We start from the raw sequence: 19,658 nt of genomic DNA on the forward strand, positions 1-19,658 counted from the left end.
CATAGAGTGCGTATGAGAAGAATTACGCTAAGTGAAAATATATACCTAATACATATCATAATTAAAGTCTACTACAATAAAATTTGTTGATAAACATCTCATACACATAAATAAAATGTTAAATAATATAAGATTAAAATGCCAGTGAGTGAATTATAGGTAAGTGAAAGATGGGTGTAATATTTATTCTTATTATTCCAGATGGCAGAATGGACATAGACATAAGCATGATCGGTATCCGAGTGATGGACGAGATCGTGAAGCCGCTGCGGGAGATCGACATCGACGACACAGAGTTCGCGTGTCTCAAGGCCATCGTGTTCTTTGATCCTAGTTAGTATACCATGCGCTTATTATCATTAGTGTACCTTGTAGTGGTGTAGTACTACTCATACTATTCCCGTGAGTCTCAGTTAATTTCAGGATGGTGACCTTATATGATGTTTGTTATAAACAATAGTTAAACTTCTGTTAAAAATGCGTTTTTAAAACTTATTTCCCAGAAAATACCATGACATATATATAAGCATATAATCTTAGAAAATTATAAACAAAGGAAAGCTTACAGAAAATAAATCGAGAGTGAACTTATAGTAATGAAAAAATTAAAACATTAAATAGCTCTCAAAATAGGTCAAATGTACAACTTAATCGTTAATAATTTAATTTCTTATCCCATGTTTATGTAAAACAAATGCCAAAAAATTGTTTCATTAACGTCACTATTCATATTTTTTTCGAATAAAATTATACTTCTATCGCCTATTAAAACGTGATCCTCCATCCCCAGACGCGAAAGGCCTCTCGCAACCGCAGAAGATCAAGCAGCTGCGCTACCAGATCCAGATCAACCTGGAGGACTACATCAGCGACCGGCAGTACGACGGCCGCGGCCGCTTCGGCGAGCTGCTGCTCTGCCTGCCGCCGCTGCAGAGCATCACCTGGCAGATGATCGAGCAGATACAGTTCGCCAAGCTGTTTGGTGTCGCGCATGTTGATAGTCTGCTGCAAGAGATGTTGCTAGGAGGTAAGGACTCAACCAACGTCATGTTTTATGCTATGTTTAAATCCTGTCGCTGCTGCTGAGCATCACCTGGCAGATGATCGAGCAGATACAGTTCGCGAAGCTGTTTGGTGTCGCGCATGTTGATAGTCTGTTGCAGGAGATGCTGCTAGGAGGTAAGGCGGCAGCGATGTGTAGCTAAGAAATAGTGAGGCAACGAACGTAACAAGCGTTTTAACTAAGTATAAGAAAGAAAATATATCGTTATTTAATCGTCATCATGAACCCATTATTGTCCCACTGCTAGGCACGAGTCTCCTCTCAGAATGAAAAGGGTTTGATCATAGTCAACCGCGCTGGCCAAGTGCGTATTGTTAGACTTCACATACCTTTGATATTTTTTTTACAAGTTTCTCAGGTACGCTGGTTTCCTCACGAACTTTTCCTTCACTGTTTTAAACAAGTGATAATTGATTTCTAACTTTGAAAAATCAGAGGTCTGGCATTTGAACCTCGGACCCCTCGATCGGGAGGTCGAGTTTCATAATCACTGCGATTATTTTAACCACAATATGTTAAATAGTTGTTACATAATACTTACTGTAAGGCAATGAATGAGAAAACATTCTTTGAAACTTTAAGAAATAATCCCAATGATATTAAATTGTTTTTTAATATTCCAGGCGCGACGACGGAGGCGACGCTGGAGGAGGCGCCGGCGGACATGGCGGCGGAGTCGTGCTCGCCGCTGTCGTCGGCCGCCTCGCCGCCGCTCGTGCCGCAGCTGCCGCTGCCCGACCCCGCCTTCCTCGACCCCGTGCCCTTCAAGCAGGAGCCCGCCATGTGAGCGACGCCGGTGTCTGGAGACGGAGTGGTAGCGGGAGCACAACATGTGAGCTGCGCTACGGTGTTATGTGGAGCGGTAGCAGGAGCCCAGTATGTGAGCTGATGCTGCTGCTCTCCGTTAGTATGAAGGCAATAGTAAAGTATAAGAGACCCCAACAAGAAATCTTGTGTATAACACAGTACAGACAAGACAACATGTAAGCTGCTACTACTGCTACTGCTCTCCGGTGTTATGTGAAGAAAGTGCTTGAATAGATTGTAGCTGCTCTCCGATGTAGTATGAAGGCAATAGTGAAGTGATTGAAGTAACCCCCAATAAAAAATATTTGTAAAACAGTACAGAAGACAGAAGTTGTACTTCTTTGATATAATTAACATTTTTATGCATTAAAAAAGCTTGAAAAAACGAATAGTTAAAAATTGTGCTTACGTACACAGTACAGATGTGACAATTTATACTTCTTTGGTATGGTATACCTCCGCAAACAATTAATAGTCGTAAGTAAGTGTAACAAATAAATTATGTGTATACACTATACATCATCCAAACGCGACCAAAGAAGAATAACTTCGATATACGTATATACTGTTTTTAAATGGAAAAGTATAAACTGGTATATATAGCAGAATATTGCACGCTAACAGTCAGCTTAATACCAGAAAGTGAGTGCATTAGGGGTCTAATCGATTCGTTCGGCAATGTTAAGAGTTTACTGTAAATAAAGATCAAGTCAATCTATAGTGCCTTATGTAAATCTATAAATATTCATAATATATTAACTATTTACAATGATATAAATATATCTATATAACACTGCCCGACTCGGGAAACGTAATGGAGGTTTATCTACAGTGACCTTAAAACCAATATATACATTTTTATAATAATACACAATAAGAAACCTCTTTTCATATTGAACAATCAGTGTACACAAAATTACATATTGTTTGTGTACGAATTACAAGTTGGCGGCAAATAATATTAACGTTTCTCTTTAAGTAAAGTCGTTTTCTCATTTTGAGCAGAAGCCCTGAGCATCCTTCGCGGGTTCCAAAGACAACTGACATTACTATGTTATAGTAGAAAGAAAAATCAGCTTATATGTTTTTTGAACGGAATCAAAAAATATTTACCAGGGCAGTGGGTATTTTGTAACTATTTTGGAAGTTTCTATTATACAAGTTTTCTAACTTTTTTTTATATACATATTTCAAAAGACACAAATCATGTGTTCAATTTATACAATGTCTAAGATTGGTGGTTTTAGCTCGAAATTCTATCAATAAGGTAGCTAATATTAAGCATATTATATTTGATGTTTTAATCATTTAAAGTAATTATAAATGTTTTATACATATTTATATTCTGTTATGTTATGCTATGTTCGATTATAATAATCGGACTGCGCTTATATTAATTTATATATTGGTGGTAATATTTATGTATTGTATACATTTTATTGTATTGTATTTCAATGTACAGTGATAATTAAATTTCAGTATGTAGTCCATGTAAGAACATAATGTATACCATATTGGCAATATGTATACCGTTATTATTGGACTAAAACATTAGAAACAAGTCTAATATTTGCCTATATTTTATCGTGGTTTGGATGTAGTGAGGCAACACTAGGCTTATTTCTGCCTAAAAGCAATAGTGTAGTGTTATAAGGTATTTTTATCCTATTTGGTGCTAACTACATGTGCCTATAGCCAACATTGACAACTAACGTTAAATAGACTGCATTTTAATACTTTGTGACGTACCACTTACGTACATTACGAAAACTATTTTGTATACACTTCTGCCTTATAAAATGCATGACTATTTATTCTTATATTAGACTTAGGTATTTTGTAGTAAGAGTGAATAGTGTCGCTCGGCTGTGTGAGATGAATTTAAAATTAAACATCTTCTAAATCGAAAACTAAAGTAATTGTGATTTCTGAGTATGTAAGATTATGCGTAAGTAACAAGGTTGGAATTATTTTAACAAAATGTGAAATGAAGGAGTAGTAAGAGTTTCTTACACTAAAGTTATTTATCTATATAAATATATAAATTATATAACGTGTTTACATTAGTGGAGAACTGTTCAAATCTACCAAGGTGAACTTGTTAAGATTACTTTTTATATTGGATGTTGTTGAAAGATGAAAATTTATTTTTCTATGAATGCCCAATACACGTTTTCACTTTTACTTGTGTGATATAAATGTAATGAATACCACCATGCATATAAGCCATATGCTTATTATTATAGACCCATTTTAATTTATTCGCGTCATACCTGATTTCCCAAAATTCATGTGCATAATAATTTTAACACATAGTTAACTTATGTTCGTAATGTTGTAAATGTAATCAGAGATAATACTGTAAAAAAAATCTCTGCGTTAAATAAAATCTACAAATATTTTTATAATCATAGTCGATTTTTTTCGACTATATTACTCAATTGTGTGGTAATTACAATTATATCTGCGAATTGAGCAGCATACACATTAATATATAATGAAATAGATTGATTTGATGATTACGTGTTACTGAAAGTGTGTTGCGGGCACGTGTATGTTTATTTTTAGTTACCAGTAGCGATAGTCGTAGGTGACGGTTATGATTCTTTTACTATTAGTATGTAATCGTTTGATAAATATTGTTGTTTGGTGAGAGGCAAATTAACATCAATTATCTTATTTTTCCGTGGATAGGTATTTATTTAATAATTTGGAATTATATCTTCGATATTTTTTGTGTAATGAGTAGAATGCAGTCGTTATGAACATAGATTATTATTGTTTCCAAAAATGTTTCTTTTGTTATTGTAAAATAATTTATCTATTAATATCATGTGAAATGCTCAATTCAAAATCATTGTTGCGTAGTGTTTATATACGTTTACCTTATTATGGTGAAAGTTTTGTAGGGTACTAGATCATGTGATGGGTTTGAAGCGATTTAGAATTTACTATAAGTAACATAGGTGCCTTATTGTCCTAAAGAGGTGTATTGTTGAAATTGTACATACATGTTACGAACTTTGATAGATTATATTATAGAAATTAAATAATCTGTTACGTAATTATGCTTTTATTTGGCGAACCTCCTCAAAATGGTTGTAAGTGCTGGTAATCTGCGATTTAATCGTTATATTAGGCTTGGGTTCTTGGATAGTCAAGGTTTTTCATCCACATCTATGTATCCTTTTCTCCTGTTTCCTCTATTTTTGCAGTATAAGTATATAACGGATAAAGCGGACACTGCAGACATAGCAAGCAATAGTATATACACAGCAACCATCACTTCCATGACTGTTATACAAAATATATTTAAAAATAATCATGGTGATTGCCTGACAGATGTAAGAGTTTACAATTTGGCATATGACAGGATTATGGAAAATGGTAAAAAGAGGATTCATTCATTTTAGTGTCTTAAGTAGATTATGTCAAAAAGATTATTTTAGGTCACTACAATAAATAAAGAAAACGTGATGTATATTAAAATGTTTATTTGTATTTATTTGTTTTTACATTTACCACACTACCTATATAAGAATTGTAAATATTTACTTCATATACATATTTATTAGTACAACATGTAATAAACTGTTAGATGATTGAAAAGTGTAAAAGAATCACGTTTTATAGATTATCTTCTATTCAAAGATATTATACTGACGTCTGTAAGATAATATATTTATGCTTCTATTTATCACGTTTATATTCAGAGATGTATGTATGTAACATTGTAAAGGAATTATCCCTTCAGTAAAACTTTAGTCTATTATAGATAAATCCACATAATAATTTATAGATCTGTTATTACTTTATAAAAGTGAAAGAAATGTACTTATTTTACACATGCAAACTGAAAACGCATTTATATACTTTGTCATGCTTTATGTAAACTTACTTTTATTCTTCACTAAGTTTACATATAGGTTTTTACAAGAATTAAATAATTAAAAAACAACAAAATTTTCCGTATCACATTTCCAATTTTTGGCTATAAAATTTAAATTCCAAATAACATGAGATCTAGAACCTTATGAGATTCACCATAGAATTTTAAATGAATCTTAAATATCAAACATTTTTTTAATTTACACAATGAAATGAAATGAAATGAAATATATTTATTTTTGTATAGGCCAACGGCGGCACTTACAAATTGTCAGTTACAATATTTTCTTAAACTACTACCGGATCGGAACGCGACAATGTTATGTAAAGGCTTTTTATTACGAAAATTATAAAAATAGCTATCTTTACTAACTGCCATAATATTATGCAATAAATCATTCCACCATCTTTACATCGGGTTCTTAAAGAAATTTCTTCAACGGTGACCGTTACTGCTTTTCCCTGATCTATATACCTAATAGTTCGACTTACTTATATTCTAAATAACACATAAAACTTCATGTTAAGTTATTGCCATAGCGTATGGACGGCTGTATCTCAAATAAGATATACCTGTAACCAATTACAAATCCGTTATTAGCACAGACCTGTATTTTCTGTGGGCATTAGCTTACAACTTTTATTAAAATATCCAAAATTGATAAAGTTTATATTCGATATTTCGAGATTCGTTATATTCGATGCCACTAATGGTAACAAATGTATTTAAAATATTACAAGACTAAACAATAACCATATTAAACTTTATAAAGTACAAACACAACGAATGATTTAAAATATGATAATAATAATGATCATCCGTCCATCTTACCTGTGTACACAACTGCTATAATACAGTATGAGATGATATGAGTACTACGTCAGAACTGCTAACTATTTCTAGCTTTACATCTCTTCGTGTTAACTCCAACATAACAGAACTCAGTATTAATACCGTTCTCTTGCAAATAGTGCATCCACTGTATCTGCTTCATTGAAGGCTTGTCCGAGTCTGTTTTCACTTCCACGAATTTTATCTGGAAACATTTAAATTACTTTTACGTAAACAATTTTTACGAAATAAAATTCAATTACTTAACGATCGTTTGTTGTAGATGCTAACAAGATTATTATTATAGTATAGGTATGTATATAATATGTTTATTTGAACCCCTATATTACAATAAATTTAAAACAGAATTAGTGGAATTAAAATGTTAAAAATATACATAACAATGTTTACTATAATAATGTATAAATAACAATTTAAGTCATAAGTCATTAATTATCGGTATCGGCTCGGTGACAGTGGACAAACGGCGTAATAGTAATCACACCCACCTCGTCAGTGTGCGCGTTGTATAGCGTGAGGTCGGGGAAGCCGCTGCGCGCGTGGCAGTCCGCCGCCAGCCGCGCGCACAGCGCCGCCGCGCGCGCGCCGCCCAGCGCGCGACACACCGCGCACACGCTCTCCAGCCCGACGTCGCGCGATATGCCCGACAGCTCCGCTGGCGGCGAATCACGCGATAAATATTGGCGTGCGTACGTATTTGGCAGACAACGAAATTTAGATTAAATTTATTGATTTTTTGAGCCTTTAGTTAAAATACAAATTAAAATGCCATCGCGTTAAAACTGATAATTAACAACCTATTTCAAATTAAAATTTTATGCATAAGTACCCGATAGACAAAAAGCAGAAAAAAACATTTTGATAATATTAGTATTTATAATATTGTATAGCATGTTAAATAGCTCTAAATAAATAAACTTCTAATTGTTACTTTTTACAATATCGTAAGTATATTAAAAGTACTCCCAATGAGTTTAATATTATTTTAAATCATTCTATTTAAATCATTGTATTTAATCTTACTCTCCGGCCGACTCTCCCACGTGTCACAAACCCGCTGAACAATATCCTCGGTGGACGATTGCTCTATCTCTTTCAGCCGTTCCTCGATAAGTACCTTCCTATTGGTGTAGAAGCTATCCAGGAACATGTCCAGCGGATAAACCTAGTCGAAAAAATATTTCACTCATGAAATATTAATATTGATATTAATATTAAATAATATCTAAAATAAACCTCTACAAAACAGAAAAAAAATAGCAAAAATGGTTGTTATTTATTTTTCATTTAAATACAATTTATTTAACATGAAAAATACAAATTACAACTTATGTAGGTACGGTGCAGACAGTATTATAAAACTCAACATTGTGGAGGTTAAAGTTACATTATGGTATAAAGAAAGATGCATGCACTACATAATGGTTTACAATAGCAAATGTTCTTGACAGCACAATTAAATAAACATTATAAAAACAGTTAATTTTAGCAATGTGATAATTAAATATCATATGAAAAAACTTTAACCTAGTTGAACAATCAACATCCATTTGTTGGTACAAATCATCAAAAACTAAATAAAAATAACAGTATCCTTACTTGATAGTGCGTGAGGTATACTCCGCGGACCCCCCGCAGACTCGCGTATATGATGTCCCAGAAAAGCAAGAAGAACAGCGTCGTCACTATCTTACCCTCCCAGTGCCAACCTGCAGGGTACATATCATCATGTTCATCATCCCATTTCTGTAAGTGATATGTGATTGATTTCTAATTCACACATAACTTCAAAAAGTCAGCTTCCTCCGAGCGTCAACTAATTTGAAACAAATGGCTATCAGTTATAATACAACTAAGATCGTGTTACTACTAACACAATCCTATTACTTTTGAAAGAGTTTTCGATTGGATTCTCAGTTGTACTATAATTGTTGAAACTATTTTTATGTTATATATTATTACCGTGTGTGTATCCCTGTTCAGCCATGTAATAGCTGATACAGAACTCCTCCGCTTCCTGCACCACCCGTCCCTCCGCCGTACGAGTTTCAAACTTGATTTTTCCTCTGTTGTTATACGATCTAGATAAAACAATAAAATAAATATAACATTAATTTCTTTATATTATACAAATTACATTGAAAATGTTTTACTTTCTGATATTAGCAAGAGAAAAAAATAGCTGAAGGTTTCAGTTTGTACTAAGACCTTTTCAATTTTGTACGAGTTCCTTTCATAAGGTGAGTTTAAACGCTTTAATAACCTCGGCAAACGATAACTTTTCAAAAGATGGCGCCACAGGTGCTTGAATCACATTATCAAAGTTTATCTTATATATAAAATTCTCGTGTCACAATGTTAGTTACCGTACTCGTCCGAAACGGCTTTACCGATTTTCACCAAATGTATTCAGTAGGTCTGAGAATCGGCTACTATCTATTTTTCATATCCCTAAGCGATAAGGGTTGTTCACCCTTAACATTTTTTTATTTATATCGCAACACAATGTATGCCAAGTCAGCTAGTATTATTATAAAAGTAGAAGTCATATACAGTTTCTTGCATATAAAAAAAGGAATTATGAATATCAACTATGCTAACAATTATTTAAAAAAAACAAACTTACTCTAGAGGCACTTTGAAAACGTGATGGGCTTTCAGATTCTTCTCCAAGATGGTGTCCTTAGTTGCGTACTGTAAGAGCTCGTCTTGGAGATCAGAGCTGATGCAGTTGGTCAGACGGCACGCCAGTTTGTTAGCTCGTGGCCGCATGCAGTCCTTAGCTTCCTCTGACATTGATGTTTTGAAGCCCTCCAACAATACTTGAGCTGCCTGGAATATAACAGGAGTAATTTAATATTATGTAGAACTCATCACTCGTCCGTTCCGTACTTTAAAATTTGTTGTGCAAATAATAGTATTTTGATCCCATGGTCGAACAAAGGTCTCCCCTTAGAATTACGAGGTTTAGGCCCCAATCAATCATGCTGGCCAAGTGCAGTTTGACAAACTTTACATATTTATGAGGATTCTATGAAGAACAATAAAGCAAGCATGTGGTGTCACAATGTTTTCATTCGCCAAGTTTCCTTTGTTCTTGTTCATAATTTAAGTTAATCACAGAATATGTATATAAAAAATAGTAACCATATAATTATAATGACAGGTATAATGGGCACCCATTATCTTGTTATATTTTACTTAAACTAATAATACATTCTCATCTCAATAAATCGGCCTAAACAATAATCTTATAAATTTACGAAGTATGCATTTTTAACAGAATAAATACCTCATCAGGGTTCAACATAAACTTGTCGAGTATGAGAGCCTTTTCGGCGTACCACTCCGCTTTCCTGTGTTGCCTGAACGTGTTCTGTGCGATCAGATCGGACAGGATACTCCGCGCGAGCCCGATACGCTCTTTAGTTTTAGACTTTTTCAGTTCCTGTATACCGCTTTCCAATATTTTCACATACAAATTCGGTGGCGTAAATCTTTGTAGCCATGGTGCTAATGACCTGTAACTATAGACAACATTTTAGTGCTTCATTGCAAATCTACTTAAAAATAGCTTAATGTATATTATTTATTATGTGAATATTATGTGTATTTCTATTTTGTACAATATTATCAAAAAAAACAGAACATTTTAAACTGTAATTATGAAGGTGGTATAACCCTTTGTTCAACTCTGGAGGGACCACCGACACATATTTCTGCCTAATAACAGTACTGTTAAGTGTTGCTGTGTTCCCATTGTATTCAATTATCATGGCAATTTTAATTAACGGAACTTTTTGATTAAATAAGATAAGTTAAGATAAGATAAAATACTCTTTATTGCACACTTACAGTTGAAATTTTACAATACGCAATATACACAACAGGTGAAACAGTATGCAATAGGCGGTCTTATCGCTAAGTAGCGATCTCCTAAATACCTAATGACTACGTAGTATATTGCATAATATCAAGGTTTTACCTCAACATTGTCGTTTGATCGATGCCCTTATACAAATTGTATACATTTTCTACAATACGACACTTGTCTTCCAATTTTGTTGTTTCAAGGAAATCTTCATAAATATTACTGGCTTGTACATATCTGCAACAAGTTATAGAAATAGTTCTATTAGGCTTGTTCAAATATCAGGCATATACAGAAACTTGTGTATTGGGAATGTGGTTAAGAAGTGTATTGTCAATCGTTTACTTGCCTTTCCTAAGAAGGAGGTTCTGCAATCTTCAAATCTATATTTTTAAGACGAAATAGTTATGTTTTGTACTCTGTATTATGCTATTAAATAAGTTAAGATATCACAAATAATAAGTTAATTCATTTTAACATCTAAAACATTTAATAGATCCTAATAGAATATTAGATAGCAAGAATATATTGTTTGAATGAACCACAGTATGTTTGAGCACCATCCATGGTATAAATTATAACTTCTACACCCCAGTAGCAAATAAACTTCTCACCATTTTCTTCTCACCATACAAATCTAGTAAGACCAATAAAATCAAATAGAGGTACCACACCTTTCAAATTCATCTCTTGTCTTGAAAACAATGCTTGCATTATCAATGGGCATGTCTTTGTCCACAGGATAGCATTCCCTTTTTATTTTGTCATAAATAAGTGTCAATTCCAGCTTTTTAGTCCTTATTATATTATAGTCTATACCCAGGTACATCAGTAGATATAGCTCGTCTAGAGTTTTCCGCATAGCTTCAGTCAGCCTGTAACACGGGCCAGCCTTTGCGCAGACGCTGAAAATATAACAAGTGATGGATAAAATCAAACAACAAAACAAAATAAAGGTGGTGTGATTGAGTTGAAACCTTTTTAATGTTTCACTGCTGGGCATGGCTCCCTTGCCAAACTATCAGGTAGTCAGAACACCTCTTCATTACTGTATCACTATATATAAGTAAATTGAGGGAGGAATGGTTTAGTAGCCATTCACAAGAACGGCTATTAGCACTTTCAAGCACAGAAGCATGTGTGATAAATTAGCATTAGTCCTCTGTTCAAATCAAAATCAAATCAAATTTATTGTGGAACATGGGTACAAACATAATATTTTGAGTACAACATATTGCCGCCATAGGTGGGCATACAATAATTGTGCAATAAAATATAAGTAGCAAAGATGAAACATTTAAAAATATTTATTAAATAATAGAAATATAATAATAATTATTACTAATTTTAATTAAATGGAAAAGCAATTAAAATTGGATAACAATTTATATTATATAGATTTGTCACTTAAAAAGTCATTAATGAGTAATAACAACTATCAATTAAAAAATTATATAGTTACCGCTTAAATAATTATATTTCAATAGTGGCATGGATCGTTGCAAATAGCTTATTATATATAATTGGGGCTTTACACATACAACCCGTACACGTACACAACACGTACAACCTTACCAACCCACGCTTTTTTTACAATAATTTTTTTTTCTAATTTACATTATTCTTAATTCAAATTTAAAAAAAAAATATTTTCTATTTTTTAGTTGGATTTTCTATAAAAAGTGTATTTTTTTAGTTTTTTTTAACTATTATTTATTTTTCATTTTTTGGTCGATTTTTTTATAAAAGCGTATTTTTTAGTTTTTTTTTAACTATTATTTATTTTTCATTTTTTAGTGATTATTTTAGCGATTATTTTAACGATTATTACGTAGCGTATTATCAAGTTTATCTTTTGAATCAGCACCTTTGCTTAGCAGTGCAAAAATGAATATTGGGTCATATTGGTGTTTATTTTTATTGTTAACATGAAAATCCCAGAGGAGTTGTTGAATGACATCCGAATTGCCAATGCTAACTGCTTTCTTTCATAATTTATACCATATCCCAGGTCCTCTATCTTGGATAAAAGTAATCACGGAAAAAGGATGATAGAGCATCTTTTAAAAACAGGCGCTGATGGCAATACTCAAGAGAAAAACGGTCAACTGCTTTACATCTAGCCATTTCAAAAGGACGTCGTCCAATCATCGATTTAATATTACAGCATGATGATGTTAATATCAAAAATAATTCTAGAATTTCTTCTCTTTGTGTTGCTGCTGCCTGCAGAGATTTTAAAACTGTTAGTAGTTTAATTAATTTTACAGCTCGAGTTAATAATATAAGTTGTGACTATGACGATGAGCTGAAATCATATATGCCTTTACATTTGGCAGCAAGAAATGGGAACAATGAAATAGTGGAAATCTTGTTAAAGGAAGGTGCAGATGTTGAAGTGCTGAATGAATAAGGATGATGACACACCGCTTCATGATGCTATTAACAACGGACGCGTCGAAGTTGAGGTCAGGTCAGGTCAGGCCAGGTCAGGTCAGGTCAGGTCAGGTCAGGTCAGGTCAGGTCAGGTCAGGTTAGGTTAGGTGATCGGCGCGCCTGGTAGATTCCTTTATTGGTCTTAACGCAGACCTTCCGGGTCTCAGGAATACAAAAATCGCTGATCCTGATTATCCTAGTAAGGATAACGGGTCAGAATGTTTAAAATATTGAATTGTCATCGGTCCTTAATAAGTATGCCAAATTTCGAGTTAATCCGACGTCTTGAAGGGGGTTAAAATCATGTTCAAAGATTCCGTTACATACTAACATACCAACATACATACGTCTGAAGCTAATAAAAGCGTATTAAAAACATACCTTTTAAAAACTCGACTGGCGTTATCAGTTTTGCTTCCTATAAAATAGGTGCTAATATTTGATTTCTGGAGACTGTATGATTTCAATCGTTCCATGGCATCCTTCTTATTATTTACCTTCACTTTAAAATCTTTGCATACTTCTTTCAACTCATTAACTTTGAGCACATCGAGACACTCCTCAAGCTTCATCTCACATTGTGAACCTGTACCAGAAATAATAATTTAAAGACATTGTCAGAAATCTTACCCTGTAACAAATTTTAAAACAGTTATTCTATTCTATAGTTGCAAGTACAGCAGTGATTAGACTTAAAATGTGATAAAGTAGGCCACTTAGCGAGGTATTTTATCTTTTCAGAAGTAACAATGCTTTTATGATAAATGTTAAATAGAATTCCAATACTATGTTGATATCTAATGTCCATGTTTACATTTAGCAGTTTGTTTACATAAAATAAAAAGCAGTGATAGCATAGTGGTTAAGAAACTCGGCCTCTTGATTTAAGGGTCCGAGGTTGAAATCCTAGGCAAACACATCTAATTTTAAAGTTTATATAAGAAATCAGTTATCATTTGTTTATCATGAATAATAATAGCTAAACAATGAAGGAAATATTGTGAGGAAATCTGCATACCTCAGAAATCTTAAAAAACAGAGGTTTTCAAACATATGTGAAGTCTATCAATTCACACTTGGCCAGCTTAGTGGTCTATGGCCTAATCCTTCTCATTCTGAGAGGAGTCCCATGCCCAGCAGTGGGACAGCAATGGGTTGATGATGATGATATTGATTACATAAAATTTGCATTGTAAAATAGTTGACTTAGCAATAACTTATACTAAAACTAAACAGTTACCTTGGCAATTAGCACTTTCGATGAGCCCATTTTCAATCAAGTTATTAATCATATCTTGAATTGATTGGTCGTCAATTTCATATTTTTTCTCAGTGCTTATTTGTTTTACAGCATCCACCCTGTACCAGCCTTCTTTACGCCAATACAGCCTACAAATCAAACGCGTGCCAGGTTTCCTTGCAACCATGCATTTGGACAAGAGTTCCTCTGACTTTGGTATCAACAATGGTCGGAGTTCAGAGTCATTTAGATATTTACTGATTATTTTTAATAGGAAGACAGCTGAAAATAAAATCAATGAAATCTTATATATAAAATTCTCGTGTCACAATGTTAGTTACCATACTCCTCCGAAACGGCTTCACCAATTTTCACCAAGTTTTATATGCATATTCAGTAGATCTGAGAATCGGCTACTATCTATTTTTCATACCCCTAAGTGATTAGGGTTGTTCACCCTTAAATTTTTTTTATTTATACACTTATTTTACAACACAACATTTGCCAGGTCAGCAAGTATTAATAATAATGACCAAATAATTGTGTAATAATGTTAGATAGCTTTTTTGTCTTAAAAAAAAGCTTTAAGTAAAGATTTTCCCAAAATAAATAAATTCAGAACAACATACTGTTTCTCAAATTTTACAACATGGATGTATTTATTCATATTGTCAATAAATAAATTAGTTAATAAATGTGGATAACCACAATAGTTATCTAAAGCAACTCACTCTTATCATCCATCCCAGCAGAAGCTTCCAGAAACACCTGATCCTCATCCTTCTTTCCATCCAGCATATTACACAGATTTTTCTTCACTTTAGTAGACCTCAGTTTAAGGTTCTTTTGTTTCACAGGTGAATAGAATTTGTCCCGTGACCCTGGGGTTTTAGAACCACTCTGAGAAGCACTGCTTGAACTTTTACTGACTGGTGTGTGAGATTTCCTTGGAGTGCCAGGTGTATATATAATTGTGGAAGCGGTTGAATTACAATCATCTATGTCCTGAACTTGATCCGGGGTTTTGTTACTCTGTGTGCTACTACTGCCATTAGGTTTTTTATTTGGAGAACTACTCTCTTCGTCATCACTTGATAAATTTATGACATTTTCTTGAGTTGACTCAGGACTTGATTTTGAGCCTTTTGGTGGAGTTTTCGGTTTTATCAATGACAACTTTCTTTTCTTAGTATCTTGCATCTTTTTCGATGTTTTGAAATAATCTGACAAGGATCCGCTCATTGTAATTTAGAAATTGTAGGCCCTTAGTGTGACTAGTAGTGTAATTGAAAAATTGTACAATTGGTGTTTTTATTACCAATTTGTGAACACTAAACCTGTCTATCACTTCTGATCTGCAATACTTTATATTCACTAATCAAAAGAACAAATCCAAATTACTGTAATTTAATTTCATAACAATTCTTTACTATCGTCTTACACTCACAATAGTTATCAATAGTTATTTTTAGTTATTCTCATCTACTATCACAGTTTACTCTTATCAATGTAAACTTTTGTACACAAAGAATAAAGATTAACTCCTTTGACCTGTATGTACAGGTCTGTGGTTAAGCTGATTTAACTCTCCCACCTGTTCACTCAAAGCTACTTTCACAAATTTGTTTTACTCATATCAACAGAGTTGAAAAATAAATACTAAAAAAATATAGAAACTTGAATGAAACCTCTGAAATCTGATGTAGGAATGACAAATTGACAAATGACAATGACTGATGACAGCTGATACTTAACACTCTTGACAGTTCACATTTAACCATTTTTTTCCTACATTGGATTCCAAGTATTTAACCAAATTTGTCACACATATAAATTATTAAAATAAAAGAAAATTATTAAAATAAAATAAACCTTAAACATAAAGAATTCGATTATTTCAATTGATTACAACCTTTGTGAACAGCAGTCCACATTATCAAACCGGACCTACAGTTTGGCACCGCAAACTCAGACCAAAAAAAGAAGAAAGTCAAAGTGAGTCCACGGAAATATGCCATTCCAAATACTGCCTATTTAGGTAGTATAGATATACGATATAACGATTATATTTACTTTGAAGTCGTTATTTTCTTGTACTATATTTTATATATTTGACAAATAACAGATAACTCCTTACAAGTGGTGCTCTCATAATTCAACACCAATAAATGTTCAAATACGAAAATAATCGCGAAATATATCGTAATACATAGAGAAGATTACCATGGCATTGAAAATCGAGCAGATACTAATTTGTACTGTATTACAATATTCGAGAATTTACCTACTTTGTCGCATGATGTCGCAAGACAGATTTGAACAGGTACTATTAGGTAATATTAGGTACTTGCCTAAATTTAATTATATAGCTGTTATAAATCTAGTAGGCAAGCTCTTCGGTATCGAGTTAGTTGCTACTCAAGATTTTAACGAATAAATGTTTAGGTAGTCTCAATAAAGACGAAAGAATGTCAAAGGAACTTAGAAAGATATCATTACGAACAATCGTTGGGCTTATTCCTAGTCGACGGCTAAGTAGTAAACAGAAAATGGTATGTTAGTGTTCGCATTTTAAAAAGTTCCTAATTTTCTTAAACAGCTTCCATCTGAAGTTTTTCTAGTATATTTTCTAGATATAGATGATAATATACCTACTATTAGTGATAATTAATAGATAATTTCTTGGTTGTGGTGTGAGGGTAAGTGTTTTTCACTTTTTGCTTTATTGATCTAACAACAATGTTGGAACCAAAACCTTTATCAAAGCAGGTGCGGACGTATCAACCAACATTTCAGCTCAATCCAAGAAAACGTTTTAATGTGGAGGATGTGGAAAAAATCTTGAAGCGTCTTGTGGACTCCGAGCTGCAGGAAGTAGAGTACAGTGAAAAACTTATCCCGGATCTATGTTTGTCCCTGACTGAAAATATTCGGACGGCTATAAAAGAAGAAAATTACGATAGGTAAAACGTCATCTGATAATACTAATCGTGTATGATGATAGACATGTAGACTGTTCTGTGCCGTTTTATTAATATGATGTACATATTACCCATACTGGCTGGGGTGTCAGCTCTCTCCTGCGTCTACTGCTGTTGCTTTAGAAGAAGATGCTAGTGGAGATGGGAATAGTTTCCGAATCAAAAGAATCAAATATTTTAAAATAAAATGATGCTAGGTGTCTACTTTGTGAGTCAATTTAGATATACTTTAATTAAGTGTTATTATTGAATCATGAAGATATTAATATAATATTTTTCTTTCAATCGGTACTCTCTTATAAAAGTCTTATAACATCGATAGACAGACCCTTTGGTGACAAGCTTTATATAGGGCGTCTGTCTGGATGCTGATTTCATTATGAATATGAACTCTGGAAAATATACGTTTATTGTAGGCTTAACACAGCATGCTAATATTTATAATGAAAGTAACTTAAAGAACACAAAGATACAAACATTTCATGTAAAGATTAATTTCATACTATCTGAAATTACTTCAAAATACTTCAATAAATACGATTAGGTACATTTTAAGCACAGATACGTAATGCCTTCTGAAACTAAGTAAAACGTTTAAGTGCCTAATACTTTGTTTTTCAGATACAGAATAATAGTAGCCGTTACTATCGGACAGAGGAGACAACAAAGCGTACACATGTTTCATTCGTTCCTCTGGGACCACGAACGCGACGGCTTCGCCAGCCACAATTTCGAGAACTGCCACATATATGCTAACGTGGTTGTCTATGGGGTCTACTTAGACTAGTTTTGCTCGCGTTAAAATAAATCAATAAAGTCTACACGCTGAAACCGAGTTTTATTATGAACTCGCAGTGGAATTACAGCAAGTACTCGAGTATAATACCACAATCTAGCAATTTATTACATGTAATAAAGTTATTGTACCTAATCATGCGATTCGTATAGTTTATGTATAAAAGCTTTTGTATATATTCAACGTGTAATTTGTATATATTCAATTTTCATTTTAAGTTTATTAAAACCCACGCAGAACTAATTTATTACGAAGCATATAAACGAGCATACACTTGATGGTAGATCGCCACATCCGACTACAGACAGCGATCTGCGGTTCCATTCCGGGGGCACCAGCGCCTAATAACTAATAATTATTTCTGCCTAATAACGGTAATGTTAGGCGCTGCTATATTTTATGGATTGAAGACTGTGGTAAAGGAGACATACCAACTTAGTTCTTAGGGGTGGCGGCGAACCTTAAACCGATCTCTGGTAGGAATCTAATCTAATCTGGTTTTAATAACAGATGTCCATGCGCGGCAATAACTACTTACCATCACTGGACTACTTGCACAAGATATTCCTACCTGAGGTCGGCCACAGATGCGTCGCTAGCCTTCATAGCAGAACACAGCAGCGCTTGACACTGCTGTTATGAGGCAGAAATGGGTGTGGCGGTGAAGCCGCTGGACTCGAGCCACAAAGGGTTCTACCACCTTCGACTTAACGTGACAAAACTAAAGACAAGTCGAGCGGAGACGCGCAGTACCTACTTTACAATTTTAAAGATATCTATGAATGCTTTAATTTTTACAAGATTTTATTTACCTTACTTTGTTTGTGTTTGTGTTTGTTGTCTTATGTATGTGGGGTCTGCTACTTCTATATTGTAAAAAAGATAAGATTGAAGTCCTGATTTGGCCACAGATGCGTCGATACCTACTAAATACACAGCACAACAGCTATTAGCGAGTAAATCCTTTCCTGCTGTCATTAGGTTAAAATAGATGTAGTTTGATAAGAAAGGTATATGGTATTATCAGAACCTACATCTTTTCTTTTACGTAACTATTTTGTAGTTAATTTTCGCTGATGTTAATTCTCATCATCGTATATTTTTTTATATTTGCGAAAGAATCACTCCATCCATCCATCAGCCTGTAATAGTCCACTGCTGGACATAGGCCTCCCCTAATCTACGCCACTCCGACCGGTCTTGAGCGATCTGGATCCAGCGGTTACCCGCCGTCCGCTTCAGGTCATCAGTCCACCTGGTCGGGGGGCGTCCTGTACTCCTTTTCCCGAGACGTGGTCTCCATTCGAGGACCTTCCTACCCCATCGGTTATCCGTCCTACGAACTATGTGGCCAGCCCATTGCCACTTCAGCTTGCTTATTTTAAGAGCTATGTCGGTAACTTTCGTTCTCCTACGGATTTCCTTGTTACGGATTTTGTCGCGTAGGGAAATACCGAGCATAGCTCTCTCCATAGCTCGCTGAGCGACTTTGAGTCTTCGTATGAGGCTCACAGTGAAAGACCACGTCTCAAAAAATCACTCTTAAACATGAATTCCAAATTGTAATAAAAATCGTAGTGATGTAGTAGGTACTTCGAAGTTAGAACTGATGTTATAGTCCGGAAATTGTCGTGTAAGTGTCATCGTAGTCACAATAGGAATCTCAATCTTTCAGATATCTTTCTGGTCGGGAATCGTCCCCGACACCCTTTGCATGTCAGAT

The 19,658-nt window shown here is 34.0% G+C and overlaps 3 protein-coding genes across 6 annotated transcripts in view; 2 read left to right on the top strand and 1 right to left on the bottom strand.

Moving 5' to 3' along the window:
• The window catches only part of Hnf4 (Hepatocyte nuclear factor 4), a 61,546-nt gene extending 59,625 nt beyond the window's left edge, over positions 1–1,921 (top strand). For all 4 annotated transcript variants that reach the window (XM_073086789.1, XM_073086790.1, XM_073086791.1 and 1 more), the window contains exons 7-9: positions 202–333; positions 791–1,027; positions 1,687–1,921. In XM_073086789.1, the coding sequence (XP_072942890.1) occupies positions 202–333; positions 791–1,027; positions 1,687–1,850 (533 nt within the window). In that variant the 3' untranslated portion in view covers positions 1,851–1,921. The remainder of the gene's footprint in view (positions 1–201; positions 334–790; positions 1,028–1,686) is intronic.
• A 4,157-nt stretch (positions 1,922–6,078) lies between these two features.
• On the bottom strand, positions 6,079–15,862 carry LOC140752467 (fanconi-associated nuclease 1). The gene is made up of 13 exons (XM_073086787.1): positions 14,890–15,862; positions 14,159–14,440; positions 13,300–13,504; positions 11,157–11,387; positions 10,597–10,719; positions 9,904–10,138; positions 9,238–9,443; positions 8,574–8,692; positions 8,211–8,320; positions 7,635–7,776; positions 7,100–7,266; positions 6,591–6,795; positions 6,079–6,331 (listed from the first exon to the last, which is right to left on the bottom strand). Exons 1-12 carry the CDS (start codon positions 15,398–15,400, stop codon positions 6,649–6,651), a joined length of 2,478 nt encoding a protein of 825 aa, XP_072942888.1. The 5' UTR covers positions 15,401–15,862; the 3' UTR covers positions 6,079–6,331; positions 6,591–6,648.
• Positions 15,863–16,522: 660 nt separating this feature from the next.
• Positions 16,523–17,970, top strand: LOC140752392 (dynein light chain Tctex-type 5). Its single transcript, XM_073086665.1, has 3 exons — positions 16,523–16,710; positions 16,928–17,121; positions 17,761–17,970. The coding sequence occupies exons 1-3, from the start codon at positions 16,627–16,629 to the stop codon at positions 17,924–17,926; spliced, it is 444 nt and encodes a 147-aa protein (XP_072942766.1). The 5' UTR covers positions 16,523–16,626; the 3' UTR covers positions 17,927–17,970.
• The last annotated feature ends 1,688 nt before the right edge of the window (positions 17,971–19,658 follow it).

Source organism: Epargyreus clarus, unplaced genomic scaffold, assembly GCF_041222505.1.
Source record: "Epargyreus clarus isolate Ecla_fem2 unplaced genomic scaffold, WU_Ecla_fem_2.2 ptg000024l, whole genome shotgun sequence".
In the NCBI taxonomy this organism is placed as follows: domain Eukaryota; kingdom Metazoa; phylum Arthropoda; class Insecta; order Lepidoptera; family Hesperiidae; genus Epargyreus; species Epargyreus clarus.

Bases quoted from the DNA above. Each gene is read 5' to 3' on its own strand.
- LOC140752467 (XM_073086787.1), bottom strand. From the start codon at position 15,400: ATGAGCGGATCCTTGTCAGATTATTTCAAAACATCGAAAAAGATGCAA. The intron at 13,505-14,158 runs GTAACTGTTTAG...TTTCTGGTACAG, and splicing joins CGAAAGTGCTAATTGCCAAG to GTTCACAATGTGAGATGAAG. The intron at 11,388-13,299 runs GTATGTTTTTAA...TTATATTTTCAG, and splicing joins GCCAGTCGAGTTTTTAAAAG to CGTCTGCGCAAAGGCTGGCC.
- LOC140752392 (XM_073086665.1), top strand. From the start codon at position 16,627: ATGTCAAAGGAACTTAGAAAGATATCATTACGAACAATCGTTGGGCTT. The intron at 16,711-16,927 runs GTATGTTAGTGT...TTATCAAAGCAG, and splicing joins TAAGTAGTAAACAGAAAATG to GTGCGGACGTATCAACCAAC. The intron at 17,122-17,760 runs GTAAAACGTCAT...TTTGTTTTTCAG, and splicing joins AAAGAAGAAAATTACGATAG to ATACAGAATAATAGTAGCCG.